The 15,882-nt window shown below is 61.9% G+C and overlaps 1 protein-coding gene across 2 annotated transcripts in view; it reads left to right on the forward strand.

Annotated features, from left to right (window-relative positions):
- Window positions 1-886: 886 nt before the first annotated feature.
- NHERF2 (NHERF family PDZ scaffold protein 2) overlaps window positions 887-15,882 on the forward strand; it is a 36,553-nt gene continuing 21,557 nt past the window's right edge. Inside the window, exons 1-3 of one of the 2 annotated variants that reach the window (XM_086622009.1) lie at window positions 887-1,096; window positions 5,349-5,606; window positions 8,380-8,382. In XM_086622009.1, coding sequence (XP_086478135.1) covers window positions 887-1,096; window positions 5,349-5,606; window positions 8,380-8,382 — 471 coding nt within the window. The remainder of the gene's footprint in view (window positions 1,097-5,348; window positions 5,607-8,379; window positions 8,383-15,882) is intronic. The other variant, XM_086622008.1, reaches the window with a different exon arrangement.

The raw sequence follows: 15,882 nt of genomic DNA on the forward strand, positions 1-15,882 counted from the left end.
TGCTGGGCTGCATCCTCCTCCTCACTCCGGACCAGGGGGTCCCAGCACACCCCACCACTCCAGGATGAACTCTGGATGAGCAGCATCTGCTCTAGGCCCCGCACCCCATTGCCTCTCCTTCTCGGGGTGGTCCTCGCCGGTGTCCCTGAGAGCTGCTGCGCTGCCCCATGGATGGGCCTTGGCCCGGGCACCCCTTCCCGGAGGGGAGTGGGGCTGGGGGGGGTCTGGCCCGCAGATGCAGGGGGGAACCCAGCTCGGCGGCTTTGTGTCCGCAGCGGTACCCAGGCTGGCCTGGAGGCTGGCGGGCTCCGGGGCTGCCCGCTGCCCTGGCCCGGGGGGCTCCGGGGCTGCCTCCAGCCCGGGGGCTCTATGCTGCACCGGGGGCCCGCGGCAGCCAGCGCCGAGCCCGCAGAGCTCCGGGCGGCTCCGATCCGTGAGCTCGGGAGGCCGCGATCAGCCCCCGGGCATCCCCGCTCCATCGGCCCCGGGGCTCCATCGGCTCCGTCCGCCCGGTGCCAGTCCCGGTACCGGCGTCAGTGCCCGTCCCGGTGCCCACCCCGGTGCCGGTGCCGGTGCCAGTCCCGGTCACGGCTCCGCCCGCCCCGTCCCTCGGCCGTCCCCGTCCCGCGCTGCGGCTCCGCCCCGGCTCCTCCCGGCCCGTCCCCATCGCCGCCCCCGGCGCCGCGGGGCAGCGCGCAGAATGGCCGCGCTGCGCCGCGCTCCGGCTCCGGCCCCGGCCCCAGCGCCGGCCCCGGCGGCGGCCCCGGCCCGCCCCTCCGCGCCCGCCCCGGGCCGCGCATAAAAGGGGCCCCGCGGCCGCCCGCCCCCGCCCGCCGCTCCGCTCCGCGCCGCTCCGCTCCGTTCCGCGCCGCCGGGCGCCCCGGCCATGGCCAAGGACCAGCTGAAGCCGCGGCTGTGCCGCATGCTGAAGGGGGAGAGCGGCTACGGCTTCCACCTGCACGGCGAGAAGGGCAAGAGCGGGCAGTTCATCCGGAAAGTGGAGCCCGGCTCGCCGGCCGAGGCGGCGGGGCTGCGCGCCGGGGACCGCGTCGTCGAGGTGAACGGGCTCAACGTGGAGCAGGAGACGCACCATCAGGTGTGGGCAGGGGGCGGGCAGCTGGCGGGGGCACCCCCCGGCCGAGCACCCCGGCTCTGAGCCTCCCTACCGGCTTCTCTCTGCCCGGCTGCAGCCTCCCCGGGGTGCGCTGGAGGGGTGGTTTTCTCCTGAAATATCTGTGCCGGAGCATCCTTGGCCTGGCCGGTGCTGCTGGTCGCTAGGGTGGGATGGGTGTCCCCTGAAATCTTAGGCCTGGGCTGCAGGGGGGCTTTGTCTGGCTGGGACAGCGAGTTCCCACGAGAGCAGCTGCGTGGTGTGGTCTGCCTCACTGCTGGGGAAAGGGTGTTGTAACCGTGTGAAGGTGGGAGAGCCGAAGGTGTTTCGGCATGGGCAGGGCACCGCCGCGTTATGCAATCTGTGGTGGAAAGGAATTGGGGAGACCCGGGCTCTATTTCTGGCTCTGCTGGGTGTTTTCTTGGCCGCTTTGGGCGAGCTGCTCCTGCTTATGAAGCCCAGAGTGTATAAAGATGCCTTAAAATCTACTGATAAAGCCCTGCAGATGTTCAGCAGTTTGGCTGGCTTCAGTGAGATAGGGCTTGTAGGGGAATAATGGCTGTTGTGAGCCCCTGGCTCGGGGGGGGGGATCCAAGGGTGCTATTTCTGAGCTCTGGAACAGAAGCCCCACGCTTCAGGCCGTGTCATTTTCTGCTTATAAAACTGAAATTCGTGTTTGTTAAACAGTTTAGTACAAAAAAAAACAAACAACCAAGCAATGAGATTCGAGCTGCTCCTGTCCCACTGGAGACATGGAGCCTGGCAGGGGCACGGTGCCAAACGTGCCCGTTTGCCTAATGGCTCGCGGGGCTCTGCAGGGTTTAGTGCTTTAGTAACTTAAAACATATGGCTGGCCCCTCTGCCAGCGCTTTACCGGGGCAGAGCAGGGTCGTGCCTTGTGTAGCTTGCAGACCCAGAGGTGTTTTGGGGGATGTGGGTTCCCAGGCTTCGTGGGCAAGTGTGGGTGTTGCTGTGCTTGAGGTGAGGCTGAGCCTTCCAGGGCATCATGGCAAGCCCAGGTGGCTCCACTGAAGCCTCCTGGACTCCCCTCCATGGGCTTGGTGGTTTTCCATGGCTAACTGAGCCTGTTTGGATGATCCGAGCCAGCTGTGTAGAAGTTAATGTTTGTCTTGAATGTGATTTCAAAACCCTAGAAGGAGGATCCACATCTGTGATCTGGCTGGGCAGAACGGAGGGCTGCCTTCCTGTAAGGAGCTGCGCGGAGTTGGAAGCCATCAGAACTCCCTGCTGAAACTGGGATGCTGGGGATGGGTGATTGCAGAGCTGAGGCAGCCAGCTGCGTCTCTGAAACGCGCGGGGGGTTTTCCAGTAGGTCAAGCGAAATGGGAGAAATTTTCCTGTCTTCCATTTTCTGCTGGTGGAGGCAGGATTCAGCCCTGCTGCAGAGCAGTGAATGGGACAGAGTGTCCCACCCGGGGTGTCGTGGAGCTCGCAGCCGTGCGTGACATCGGTGTGTGTGAGTGGGGTGGGCAGGAGCAGCCCTGCCCCAGGACACCCTCTGGCATCACCCTCTTACCTCAAAACAACAAGAACCCCTTTCCCCCCCAACAAAATACCCGGCACTGCTGGACTGTGGGGAGGACGATGCCGTGGTGGGTCGGATGCTGGGTGCTGCCGATGGTTAGAGGAGCTGGTTCACCGTGGCCTCTCCTCCTTGTGCTGTTGAGGTCCCAACCTTGAATAAGTAACTCTTCTCCGTGTGCCTCTGGAGCTGCGGTGGGACGGAGCACGCAGCGAACAAGGCCTTGCTGTTTGGGTGTAACTGTGTTTCGAGCTGAGGCTGGCGGCATTTGGGTCTTTGTTCTCTGTTTTTTCCTGGCCTTACCCAAGGAGCGAAGGCAGAACGTGTTCTCAGGGCGTTGCATGTCTTGGATGCAAAATTGCATCCTGGCTCCTCGGTTTCTCGCCCAGGCTGGTGGAATGGTGGGCTCCTGCCCTCCCACTGCGCCTGAAGAGCGGAAAGCTAGGTCCTTGCTGAGGCTGGCAGCGTGGTGCATGGACAGTGGCATCTCTTTCGGAGTGGAAGGGATGAACTGAGCTGTTCCCAGTGGCACCGTGAGTCTCCTTCCTGGGCAGCTGTTGTTTGGCAAGGGTGGAAGGATCTGGGCCGGCTCTGCTGGGCTGGTGCTGGTGTAGCCACAGTTGAAAGTCTGTTTGGGTGGAGTCACGGAAATCATGCGACTGGGACCGGTGCTGAGAAGGTCCCAAGGTGCCGGATGCGCAGGAGAGGCTTTGTCGGCTCCAGAAGAGCTGCAGACTCGAGGCTGTGGCCATGGCTCGGAAGCGGGTATGGTGCCAGGCTCTGCCTGCGTCGGGCAGGACCTCGCCATGTGCCTGGCTGCTGCTTTGCCTTCCTCCTCGCCGCGCTGTCCCCAGAGCGATATGCTGCCTGGGGAGTTGGTCGCAGAAAGCCCCTTCTGCTCATCCCTGCTGATGGGGAGGGGGCGAGGGGCTGCTGTGTGCCCGCTTGCCATCCCTGCCTGGCTCAGCCCCTGGCACGCGGGGCTCGGGAACGCTTGCTCCATCACTGCTTTCGCTGCGGTTGCTGAGCTGAGCCCCAGCACCATTCCCCGCTGGCCAGGGGGCAGCTCACCCACCCCACCCTGCCCTGCCAGCCCCGTGGCAGGTCGGGGCGCTTCTGTGGTCCCTCTGCGTTTCGTTGTGGTCTGTGTGTTGGCCGCTGCTCCCAGGTGCCCTCTGGGAGAAGTGGCCTCTCACAGGCACTGCCTCGCCGGTACCGGCAGCGCCGTCTGATGTCGCATGTAAATAGAGCTGAAAGGCAGCAGATGGATTTTTCTGGGGCTTGATGGAACAGCACCCTTCAGGGTGGTTACGGATGGGAGCCCTGGGCACGCTGCCGCCCGCCGCGGCGCGGGGAGACGGAGGCTGCAGCAGATGAGTTGGTTCAGGACAAGCAGCCTTGTCTGCAGCCTATAAATTTCTTGCTGCTTGTTGTTTGCAGATACCAGCTCTGTGGACCTTGAATGTTGCTTGCAGGGAGTAAATAAATGCTGGCTAATTGCGCGTTGGGCTCGTTTGTCGCCTATAACCTTGGTGGTTGCAGTGTGGCTGGCTGGTGTGACCTAGATGAGTGCAGGAGCCCTGTAAGAAAGCCCAGCACGCCTAGGGGGGGTCACAGCTCTGTGGTCCTCAGGGCCACCCCATGGCTGGGGCTGGCTGCTAGGCAGCATTGCCAGTGGTACCACCTCTTCTCCTCCTTGGGATGAAGGCCTGTGTGGGCAGGCGGTGGCCCAGCAGAGCCAGCCCTCTGCAGCTGTTGGCAGGGAGTCCAGAGGTGCTTTGCCTGTACCCCACTCCTGTGCGTGTCAGCCCACCCTCGTGTGATTTACCCCCGTGCCCGGCTGGGATCGGCTCCTCCTGGCTCTCCCCACCGCGCTGACACTGCAGAGTCCTTTCAGAGTCTCTGCCAGTCACCGATCCCCGCGAAGGAGCCGGGCAGCGGCAGGACAATGGTCCCCATTCAGTGCTGCCTGGAGCTGGATCCCAGCAGGGACGGGCCCATCTCCCGCTCCCGGCACTGGGTTCCCTTATCTCTGCTGGCCCCTGGCACGGAGTGGGGCTGGACGCGCAGATTGGGTTGTTTCCTGCATAAATCCACCTGGGGTGGGGGCTAGCTGGGGCACCGGGGCGGTGGGGACAGCACCCAGCAAAGGCAGCCCAGCCACTGAATGTGTGCATGGGTGCTCAGTGCCACCCTGCACACCCCAGCTCCCACCCTGCCCTGGTTATGGGGGGGAAGAAGCCCTAGATGAGGGTGTGCAGGACTGCTAGCTTGGTGGGATGGATTGTGCTGTCCCTCTAAGGGACAAAACCAAGCAGCAGAGTTTCTGATGCTTGGGGGGATGATGAAGCAGCCTCTGTGAAAGGTCCTGTTGGAGCAGCGGGTGGTCCTGGGAGTGGTCTGTGAGCTGCCCTGGGCAGAGCTGCCAAGTGGGTTGTGGGGCATGGAGTGGAAAGAGCCATCACCATCGTCACCTGGGGCTGCAGGCAACTGGCACTCCATCCTGGGGGTCCCCCAAAGCTGTGCTCTGCCCTTCTTCCCCCTCACCGATGGCTGGAAGTGACAGCAAACGTGCACCCTGCAGCAGGACTGAAGCTGCAGGAGACTGGGAGGGAGGTGATGATCCTCGGATCCAGCTCCTGCTGCAACTGGGAGGTCCTCGGGCTTCTGCTCAGTTGTTCTTCTCCTTTCCAGGTCGTGCAGCGCATCAAAGCCGTGGAGTCAGAGACGCGCTTGCTCGTGGTGGACAAGGAGACGGACGAGTATCTGTGCAGCCTGCGCCTGACGTGCACGGAGGAGATGGTGCACAGCGGGATCCTGCTCAACTCCAGCATCTCGCCCACCAAGTCGGTGGGCAGCGACAACGGGGAGGTGTGGAAGCCGCAGCTGGACCTGAGCGGGGGCAGCCTCCAGCGGCACTCGCACAGCTTCTCCTCGCACGGCAGCAGGAAGGTGAGGGCAGAGCCGGGCAACGCGCGGGGCTCCTGGGCACGGAGCTGGGGAGTGGGTGCAGCCACCCTGCTGGTGGGAGCACCTCCATCTGCAAGCACGGCTTGCTTCCCATCGGGAAAAAACCTGTACGTGGCTGTTGGCTTTGGGGACCCCGCTGTGTCCCAGAGCAGCGGGTGAGCTGCTCCTTGGCCGTGTTTGCTTTTGCTTGAAGCAGCATCTGCTGGTGGGGGCTGTGCTGCCTCTGCCCTCCTGAGCCCCGGGGGCTGCTGAGGGGCTGGGACAGAGGGGGCTGGTGGGGGGACGTCAGCGTCGTGACCCCGCGGTGCCTTGGCTGGGCTCGGTGTCCCAGCCTGGGTCTGGCCAGGCTGCAGGGACCGGGGACGCGGTGAAGCTGGAGCTCATGAATGAGCTTCTCTCTCCTCCATTATTTGCAGGAGGGAGGGAACATCTGGGGCGAATGTGTTCTCAGCTTTTTGCTTAAATAGGAAGGAAATTAGCTCTTTTTCAAGTGGCCTGAGTCTGGACTGTGATTCTGCAGTAAGTGCCTTTTATTGGTAAACTCCTTTCCAAAAAGGAAAGAATTTGGGGTGGAAAACGTCCAATTTCCATGGCTGCCGTGCTGCTGGGGCCAGGCTGGCGGAGACGGCGCAGCCTTGCGCGTGGCAGATAGCGGGGTTCGGTCCTGGCACTGCCCTCGCTCGGGGCATGAACGCGGTGTGGGCATCGCGTGGCTGAGCCAGTGATTCCTGTCACCTCTCTGCAGCCATCTGTCCCCTTCCCTTCCATGTCCCCACCCTGCAGCCCCCCCGTGTGTGCTGGTCTGTGCCACTGGGCAGGGAGTGCTGGTGCTCAGCCGCCTCCTCCACTGCGGAGCTGCCACGGGCACCCTCCTCCTTCATCTCTTCCTCCTCCTCCCTGGGGATCTCGCAGGGGCTGCAGTGCCTGCTCAGCCTCTACCCCCTTGGAGGTGGGATGGTGGCCAGATACCAGCCCAGAGGTGACTGGGGGGAAGTGGGTGGGAAAGTGGGGGAAGCTCCGTGTCCTCAGGAGCCCCCACGGAGAAACAGCTGAAGGAATTCCCCCGCGCAGATAAGAGCTGGTGCTGGTACGAGGCAGGAGGCACGAGCATCTCCGGCGATAAGGAGGGGGTCTCGCCTCCGCTCCTCCCCTCCCGAGGTGTTTGGCATCTTGCTGAGAAGGAACCCCATCCCCAGGGTGGCAGGGGCAGGGTTGGAGGCAGTGTTTTGATATTTATTTTTTTTTTTTACTTATTGCATGATTCGAAGCTGTTTGAAGGTCTGTGTGATGATGATGGGTGCATTTCTCCTGGAGGCCAGTGCCATGGGGGGGCTGGTCGTCCCTGGCTTGGCCGGTGGGAGCGGAGCCGTTCCCTGGGGAGGGGCGTCTGGGCATGGCTGGGGGCGGCTTTCCAAGCTGGGGATTTCCTATCCTGTCTCTGATTCGTTTTCTGGGTGCGATCCAACAGCGTGAGCTGACGGGAAGTCAGCCGAGGGGAACAGGACGGTCCTTTCCGGCCTTTGGGTTTTGGCTTCTCCAAGGAGAGGGTGGGACGGGCAGAGCCGGGCAGGGCTGGGGTGCGACGGGGAGAAGTGCCCACGTTGCCCCTCGGAGGGGCTGGAGGGGCTTGGCTGGGGGCTTCACCTGGGGCAGCGTGGCTGTGACATTTGGAGCTTGCTGTGCCAGAGCTGGTGTTTGGCACAAAGGGAACAGTCTGGGGGCGATGCCCACTGCATGGGGTTGGGGCAGGGGGTGCTGAGTGGGCAGCGCTGAGCGTGTTGGGTGTTTGCAGAAGCTCAGGTCAGCGGCTGGTTTGCTCCGTGGGCGGCAGTTCTTTGAAGGGCTGGGTGCTGCAGGCTCTCCTGGCCAAGGTCGCTTCTCCGTCCCGGTGCCGTTGGTGACCCTGGAGCGGCAGGACTCACATCCTGCTCCCGTGCCTTGTAGTCCTGCTTGCTTCAAGGGGGCAAGACCTGCTCCAGGCTCTTGGTCTGGGTGATGTGGCCCTCCTGCTATGTCCCAAACCAGCTGGAGGTCAGGGGAGCAATGGGGAGCCCCAGTTCCTGCAGTGCTCAGCCTCCAGCGCCGTGTCCCTGCATGGGACAGCTCTGGCCTGGCCCTCATCCTGCAGATCACAGGCACTGGGACCGTGGGGGTGTGTGGCTCCTGAGCACTGGGGGTGCTGTTTGGGATGTTTCTGTCCCTGCAGTGGGGCTGTGGCAGCTGGGGTCCAGTCGGAGGTTTGTCTCCAGCCAGATTTGGGTTTTTTGCGTAGCTTCCCTGGAGGCGTTTAGTGAAGGAGGAAAGGCAGCTCCCTTCCCCCTGCGGACCTGTGGCCCCATCCTGCCCTGGTGGGAACTGGTGCCGATGCTCTGGGCTGCTCCCAGGGAGCGGCATTTTTTTTCAGCAGCATTTGTTTACGGAAAGGCTGCAGTTCTCCTTGATTTGGGGCCGGTTGTTCAGTGCAGCCTGAAGCAACGAGCAACTGAAACAAAGAGGAGAGAAATCTGGCACCAGGGTGGGCAGCAGCACGGGGAGAGTGCAGCAGGCAGGAGGGGCACGTCTCTGCCAGCCTCCCCCACGCTGCTCCAGTCTTATTTAGCAAGAGGAGTGACCCCTGCGAAGAGCTGCCCTGGGTATGGGGGACAACGTGACCCCCTGGCACAGACCTGGTGTCCAGGACCTTGTGCTCCAGGAACCGAGGTAATGCCATGAATAATTCAGCACGTATTTAAAATCAGGCTGCCAGCTCCCAGAGCAGGTCGGCAGGGCTAGCTGCCAGCAGCTGTGCCCGTCCCCGCGCTGCCATCCCTGCCACCCTGGGGACCCATGTCCTGTGTGGCTGCGGTGGCACACGGGCAGCAGGGTCTGCCTTGCCCCATCCCGCAGCGCTGTGCCAGAGGGGTGGGTTTGTGTGCTGCCTGCCCGCTGGGAGGGGACGCAGCAGGGCACGTGTGCCCATGCCATGCTATCCCAAAACACGCTGTTGTGGCTGGCTGCTATTTTCTGCTTTTCCCTGGGGCTCTGGCTCTGCCCTGCCCGGCACCCAGCATCAGTTCCCAGGGCTTTGGGTGGTAGCAGGCAGGGGGGGTCCTGGCATGGCAGGGGCTGTGCTGGGTGCTTGGTGTGGAGCTGCTTTTATTGCAAAGGTGCCTTTGGGACAGCGGCGTGAGCCGGCGGTGGCTGTTAATTAAACGCCTGGGCTAACGGCGTGTAACAGGCAGGCGTGCTGCGGGGCTGAGCTGGCGCTGAGCGGTGCTGCTGGGCACTCGCCTGGATGCTGCCAGCGCTTGCGGTGTGCCGGCAGCGTGGCCTGGGGCTGGCAGTGGCTGCAGCTCGGCTGCCCTCGCTCCTGCGCAGTGGGAGGGATGTGCTGTCACCGGGACCCTCGGTCCGGCCACGAAGGGTTCCAGAGCCACGTCAGCACTGTCCTCGCTGCCCTCTCCAGGTGTGTTTGTAGCAGAAACAGTAAAGCCACCGAGGCACGTTGGGGGTGATGCGGTTCCTCTGCATCGCTGCTCCGGTCACACCAAAGCACAGCTGAGGGGGGTGGGTGTGCAAAGGGACCTTTGCCACCAGTGTTTATCTTTTGGAGAACAAACCCACGTCTTGTAGCTGCTGGATCCAAGCAGCCTGTTGGGTCCGGGAGTTCTAATGTTGGGGAATTAGTGGTGGGTTGTTAATTGGCCCCTGCTTGGGGAGGGATGGCATCACCTTAGTGTTGCTGCTGGCAAGAGCTGCCAACAGCAGAAGGGCTGTCCTTCCGCGACATGGGGGGATAGCGGCTGGCTCTGTCGCGACAGCGAGCGGCCGTCGAGCCTCCTGCGTGCCGCCGGCCCGCGCTCCAGCGCAGCTCGTGCCTGGGCACAGACGTGCTGTTTGCTGGAGGAGGGTGGACGAGCGCCCGGGTGCCTGTCGGGACCCGCAGGTGTGGGGCCAGCGCTGACATCGGGGCAGTAAATGTTTACACTTCTGTTTGGGTCAGGAATAAGAATTTCTTCTATTGCGAATAAAACTCTGTGTTGCAACATCTTCAGCCGTCGGCTTTCTGCCGGAGCGCTGGGAGGGGAGGAACTCGGGACAGATGTTTTTGGTCAACTTTGCCAAGTTGTTTGAGGCCCAAAATTTAGGGCTTGTAGAATAACCACAAAGATGTAATAAAACCTAACATGAGCAGAAATGTCTGCAGTAATTATGCGATTAAAAAAAAAAAAACAACCTGAAAAATAAGTGCATGGTTTAAATTAAAGCACTTCCCTACAGCATCCTGCGCTCCCGGGCCCCGTGGCAGGCTCAGACCTGCAGGGAGAGGATGATGGGGGGAGGACAGCAGAGCTCATCCCCAGTGCCATCTGGGTGAGGTTCCTGCTCTGCAGGCAGAGGCTTGGGGAAACCTTCCAGAGCGGAGCCGAGGAGCTGTGGCCGTGTCCCTGCAGCGCTCCCTGCCCTTCCCACAGCAGCTGTTTTTGTGGATGCTGCCAGCTCGTGCCAGGACTGGAAGGGCGAAGCCGACGGGAAGCCCTGTGTGCCCCGTCGGGGCAGGCGTGCATCGCCGTGCGTGCTCTGGTTTTTTCTCTGCTTAAAAAACACTTTGCAAAGCCATTGCTGCACCCGCAGCGTGGAGCCGCACCAGGGCTGCCAGGAGCTCCCGGTGCCACTCTGCCGTGCCCGGCTGAGGACTTGGGGTGGGAGCGCAGCTTCCCACGTCCCTGCTGGGAAGGGTGAGGGAGGATGCCTGCAGGAAGCAGGACAGTGGGGCTGGAGACCCCTTGCCAAGGGCAGCCTTGCGGCGGGCGCTGGGCTACACGGGGGTCTGGTTACTGCGGGAGCTCAGCTGAGGAGCAGCAGCAAAGTCGGGCTTGTTCTTGGGATTGGTGCATCAATCCCGTCCCGGAGGCAGCAGTTGGGCTGGCATGTGGTGGAGCTGCGGGGAAGCCGGCGGCCCCGTGCCGGCGCTGACCCCGCTGCATTATTGATGGCGTCGGGCTCACCGGCATCGTGTGTCGCGGGGCCGGGCAGAGTCGGTGCCGGTGGTGCGGGTGGGCTCTGGAGCAGCTCCAGCTCGCAGCATCTTGGGGATGGGGATTAGGGCACGTGGCAGCCGGAGCTGCCCTCTCCTCTCCAGGGACTGGCAGGATGCTTTCCTCGAGCCTGGTGGCGTGGTGGCCCACACTGATGCACCACGAGCTTTGCCCGGAGCAGCGTGGAGTGTTTTGCTTTTTCCTGGGAGCCTGCCCTTTTCCCGTGCAGGCAGCAATAGGCCAGATGGATAAAAATAACTGATTTTTCAGCCCGTCAGTCCCTCTGACAGCTCAGCAACTTGCAGTTTTTGTTTGTTGGCTTTCGGTGTGGGTTCAGGGTGGGAGTCGCAGTGCCACGGCTGCAGCAGGGTTTGCTGGAGCCCCGGCTCGGCTTGTGATGAGCCCGCGGCGTGCGCTGAGTATTGCTGCAGGGCTTGGAGAAGGTGCTGGCAGGGATCTGAGCCTCATCCTGCAGGATGCAATCCAGAGACGAGATGGGATGCTTATCCACGGTGTTGTAAGGTGGAGAAAAGAGCGTGCTGCTGGTTGTGCTGGAGCGTGGCAGGGTCAGCCCTGGCTCCCCACCTCCCAGGTCCCGCACACACGTTTCCTCCGAGTGCTGTGGGAAGGGGGTTTGGGTGCAAAACGGTTCCTTTTGTGGGGACTGTGGCTGTGTCCTGTCACCCAAAACACCTGGGAGCTGCGGGTGAGCTGTGGGGACAGAGGGAGGAGGCTGAGTGGGTATCCCCTGGCACTGCTTGCCTGCCCCGGCTCGGTGTGGGCAGAGAGTCCTGTGGAGGAGCTTGGCTGGGGGGTTATTTTTGTGCCGGGGCAGCGCAGGAAGCCCCTCCCGGGGAGGAGAGCATCCACCCGCGGCAGAAACTTCCTTTGCTGTGATATTTTTAGTGAAACACAAAGCGAGTGGAAGGGAGCGGGAGGCAGGAGGCAGATTAGCATCGGGAGGAGCTGCCCTGCCAGGAGCCTTTGTTCCCGGGGCCATGCGCTCCCAAGGGACGCCCGGTCCTGCCAGGGGACAGTGGGGTCACCCCTGGGACCTGCCACCTCACTGGGAGGGGAGCAAGACTCTGGGAGGGTGTTTGCATCCCAGCCCATCGCCTGGCTGCGGAGCGGTGATGCTGCTGACACCAAGAGGTGCTGTGTGTGGTCCAGCCGGTGATGCTCCCTTCTGCGTCCTCAATCAAAAAAAGGAATCAAAAGCTTTTCCCTCCAAATGATTTGAAAACTGATATTAAATGGGAGCTGTTCGAAATGCAGCTTGCTCTGGCACAGCCGGCCCCAGCCCCGTCGGCTCGCAGGGATGCGCTCGAGCAGCTTGCTTTAATAACAGCCCTGCTCATGGACGGGCTCCTCGCCAGCTGTTTAATGGTTCTGTTCAATAGTAAAAATATTAAATGGTTTCAAATAAATTAAAAATCTTCTGGCAGAATCAGGGCCTTCTGCGTGTGCCCTGGCAGCCGCACAGAGCTTTTGCCGTGACTGCTCCATCCCTTGGAGTTTCTCTGGGATGGCCTCGTGGTCAAGGAAACCTTAAAACTGTGTTGGACGGTTGGGTTTTTTTTCATTCTCTGTTTATTCCCAAGACTCAAATTAGTTGTGGAGGAGGGGGCACACCCCATGTTTCCAGCTCTCTCTGTCCAGGACTGTCCCTGGTGCCACTGTGCAGCGTGGCCGGATAAAACACCTCCGGGCATTGGACCCTGGCCGTGGCGATGCTGCGGGTCTGGGTGAACCCACCTTGTCCTGCGCAGCCCCCCAGCACGGGGCTGCTCCCCTGGGGAGTTCGGGTGCTGGTGTTATGGCATTGCTGGTGAGGAGTGGAAACACATGGAGCAAAGGTGCTGTGTGTGTGCTGCCTTACAGCGTGTGTTCCCAGGCACGCCGGAATCCCCAGCGAGGTTTTAAAGAGCTCCTTTTAATCCATAAGGCAACATCCCTTCGGTGCTCGCCGCCCTGACGGCACGCGATGGCCGTGGCATCCCCTCCGTGCGCTTCGTCCCTGCCCTTCGGTCTGGGAGACTGGGGCTGCGAGGTGGAGTGAGGTACCCAGCGCCGTAGGAGAACTCCGTGTGTAAATTAGGGTGTGAATGGAGCTGGTTTTGGCTCCCGGTCCTTGGCTCTCTCTCTAGGTACGGAGATTTTACAGGCAGTGGTCTTGGGAGACTCCAGGTTGGGTTATGAGAGACAAAGAAAATTAAACTCCTGATCAGAACAGGGTTTCTGCAGATCTCCAGGTCTCTATAAATAAGGAATTAAACCCCAAGTTGTTGACATAATTATTTCTGGCAAGATCTGTATCGTAATTTAATTTAATTTCGTTTTGCCTGGGCTCCTGAGTGTTTTGCTTCCAGTGCTGCGGACGTTTAAACCGTAACCGGACTTGGACCTGGGTTTTGTTGGTGACATGTCTCTCTTCTCCCACTAAAGCCTTGGCAAGAGTTTGTCACCGGGTAAAATAAACCAGTGGTAGATGCCTGTTAGTGGTGACTCCCTGAAAACCAAACTGAAAAGTAGTTTTAGGAGCAAGGGGAAGGTAAAAGGACAATTCCCTGTAGATACTGGTGCCACACTGGTGCGCAGGGCAGCTCTGTGGGCATCTCTGGCTCCGACTGCTCGGCCAGCGGGTCTTTCCTTTGGTGGGGTCTCCAGCCCTGGCACTGAGCCGTCCCACGTGCTGCCTCGCGGCCGGGGATGCTCGAGGAGGGGACGGGACAGGGAGCAGCCATGAGCGGGTGTCCGGGTGCGATCCTGGGCCCCTCCATCACCATCGGCTGCGCGCCGGGTTAAGTGAGGCTCACCGCCGGCACGGCCCCGGGGGCAGCCCCGCTGCTCGCCCTGCGGCGCCCTGCGATCAGACCCTCTTAGGGACTTTTGGGGCTAATCCCGTTAAAGAAATGAGCAGCGCAAAAGGCGGCAGGAGGGCTAATCCCTCCGCTCCTGCCTGGGCGGGCTGAGCTCCCACCCGGGGTGTGCTGCGGCGGCTCTTCCCGCAGCCCTCGGGGCCGTGTTCCCACCTGGACCCGCATCCCCTGGGCCACGATGCTCTGCCGTGGGCTCCGGTGGCTCCTGCCTTGCCGTGTCTGTGGCCACCGTGGCCGGCGCAGGGCTGGCTCGCTTACAGCGGGCTGGCCGTGCCTCGTGAGTGGCCAAAGGCCATCCCAGGTAAATCAGTTAATTCTGGCCCTGCGGTTCATCATGGGTAGCAGGATTTAATTAAGACGAGCCTTAATTAGTTGTAAGCGGGATGAATAGCCTGCGTTTCCTGGAAGAGTTCCCTGCTCGTGTCGGCAGCTGTTAACGAGCGCTGGGCTCCCGCTGACCTCGGGGGGCTGAGACTGCCCCGGGGATGGGGTACATGGGAGACCCCGCATCGTGCTGGGGGGTGCTCGGGGCAGCCCGACCGTGGGGATAAAAACTGCCTCGTGCCACTCCTTGGAGCGGCTGCTGGGCTTTGCTGGGCACCTGGAGCCATCTTTTGGTTTTGCTGGGGCCGTTCCTGGGGCAGCTGCTTTCCCTGTGGCTTTGTGGTCCTCTCCAGCCCTTTGCCACAGGCACGGCTCGCACCGGAGCGTGCCCGACACCGCGCACCCGCCTGTGCCTGGGCTTTATCAGCCGGAGCAGTTGGAGCCTGGCGCTGGGGGTTATCGTGGGAGGTCCTCCCGCTCTGCGTCGGGAGCACGCTTTGTCCTGGAGCACCCGCCGCTGCGCAGGGTTTTGGCAGAGCCACCTCCGAACCTCCTTATCTGCCCCAGCACAGAGGTGCCGTTTGGCCACCGTGGCTGGAGAGGGTGCCCAGCTCCCCACAGCCTTTGGCAAGCAAGGGGCATCCTCTGTGGTCTCCTCCTTTTTGAGGAGCTGGGTTTAAAATGTCATTTTTGAGCTGAGCATCGCAGTGGTACGGGCTGAGCGAGCGAGTCCTGATGTTCCCCGATTGCATCAGGTCTTGCTCCGACCCCGTGTTTTCCAGGAATGTTGTGGGATGGAGCTGGCGCCGGTGTTTTGCAATGGTTGCTGTGGAAGGGGGGGGTTGAGCGGTGGGGAGGAGGTTAAGGAGAGCCCAGGGCAGAGCTGGGGGCTTTGGGTGCTGTATCCGGATCAGTTCCAGGGGCAGATCTTGTGCAAAAGCTTTTGAGTTGTGGGTTGTTGGGAGGAGGAGGCTGGGAGCGAAGCCCCTCACTCCTCCTGCTTTTTGGAAAATCGCACCCCTGGCTATTTTGTTGTAGGATTTTTAGGCACAAAAGGCCTTACATGAGGTTAGCCCCGAGCGCGGGTGCCGCAGCGTTGGCTTTACTTTCGCTACAAGGAGCACGGAGGATGCTTGGAGCCCTCCCCCTGCCCCGTTTCCTCCAGCGAGCTGTGCCGCCCGGCCAAGACAAATATTGGGAGTAAACTATTGAACTTCCCTGCTCCTGGTGCTCACAGAGCAGCCCCTGTTCTCCCCCCTTCCCAGGCAGGGGCCGGGCTGGGATGGCGCAGATGTGTCCCCGTGCTGGGCACAGCTGGGGCAGGGGATGCTGCTGTGCGGCGGTGGGAGCAGGAAGGCGTGCGGCGAGCGTGCAGCACGCTCCACGGAGCTGAAGCACTTGTGGGGCTGCACCCAGCTCGTCCTGCCCCGTGTCCGTTGCACCCTTCGTCCCAGCCTGGGCACCGGGTGGGCTTGGTGGCAGAGCAGGGGGAGAAGATCAGCCCCGGCGAGCCGGTACGAGGGCCTGCGTGGTCTCTCTCCCACCCTGCATGTGCTTTGTTGGGCTCTGCGAGTGTAAATAGCACCCATGACCCCTTCCTCCAGGTCTGGGGGAGGACCCAGAGCTGCATCTTTGCTGGCCCATGGTGCAGAACACGGGCTTCCCTGTCCCCTGTTGGACACTTTGGCAAACAGCTGGTGTCCTGCAGGGCTGCAGGTTAGTTATTGACGTGCTGGGGACTGCACCCCATCCCCAAAAGCGGGGTTTTGGGGGCACCTTTCGGATTTGAGCAGGTTGGTGCTGGCCTCCCGCAGGGTGTGGATCGCAGGGGGCAGGAAACAGCTGTGGGACATTGGGGTTTGGTCTGGGACCCTAGGACGGTGTCCCCCGGGTGCCAGAGCCCTGGCATGGGTGCTGCGGTGTGTCTGTGCAGCTGCAGGGTGGGAGGCAGGAGTTGAGAGCCTGAGCAACCTCAACCCTTGAGAAGAATCCCCCCCTTCCCCTGGGTGTGCACGTCGCGCGAGAGCCCCACGGCGG

The sequence above is a fragment of the Tauraco erythrolophus genome, chromosome 17 (assembly GCF_009769465.1).
Source record: "Tauraco erythrolophus isolate bTauEry1 chromosome 17, bTauEry1.pri, whole genome shotgun sequence".
NCBI classification, from domain to species: domain Eukaryota; kingdom Metazoa; phylum Chordata; class Aves; order Musophagiformes; family Musophagidae; genus Tauraco; species Tauraco erythrolophus.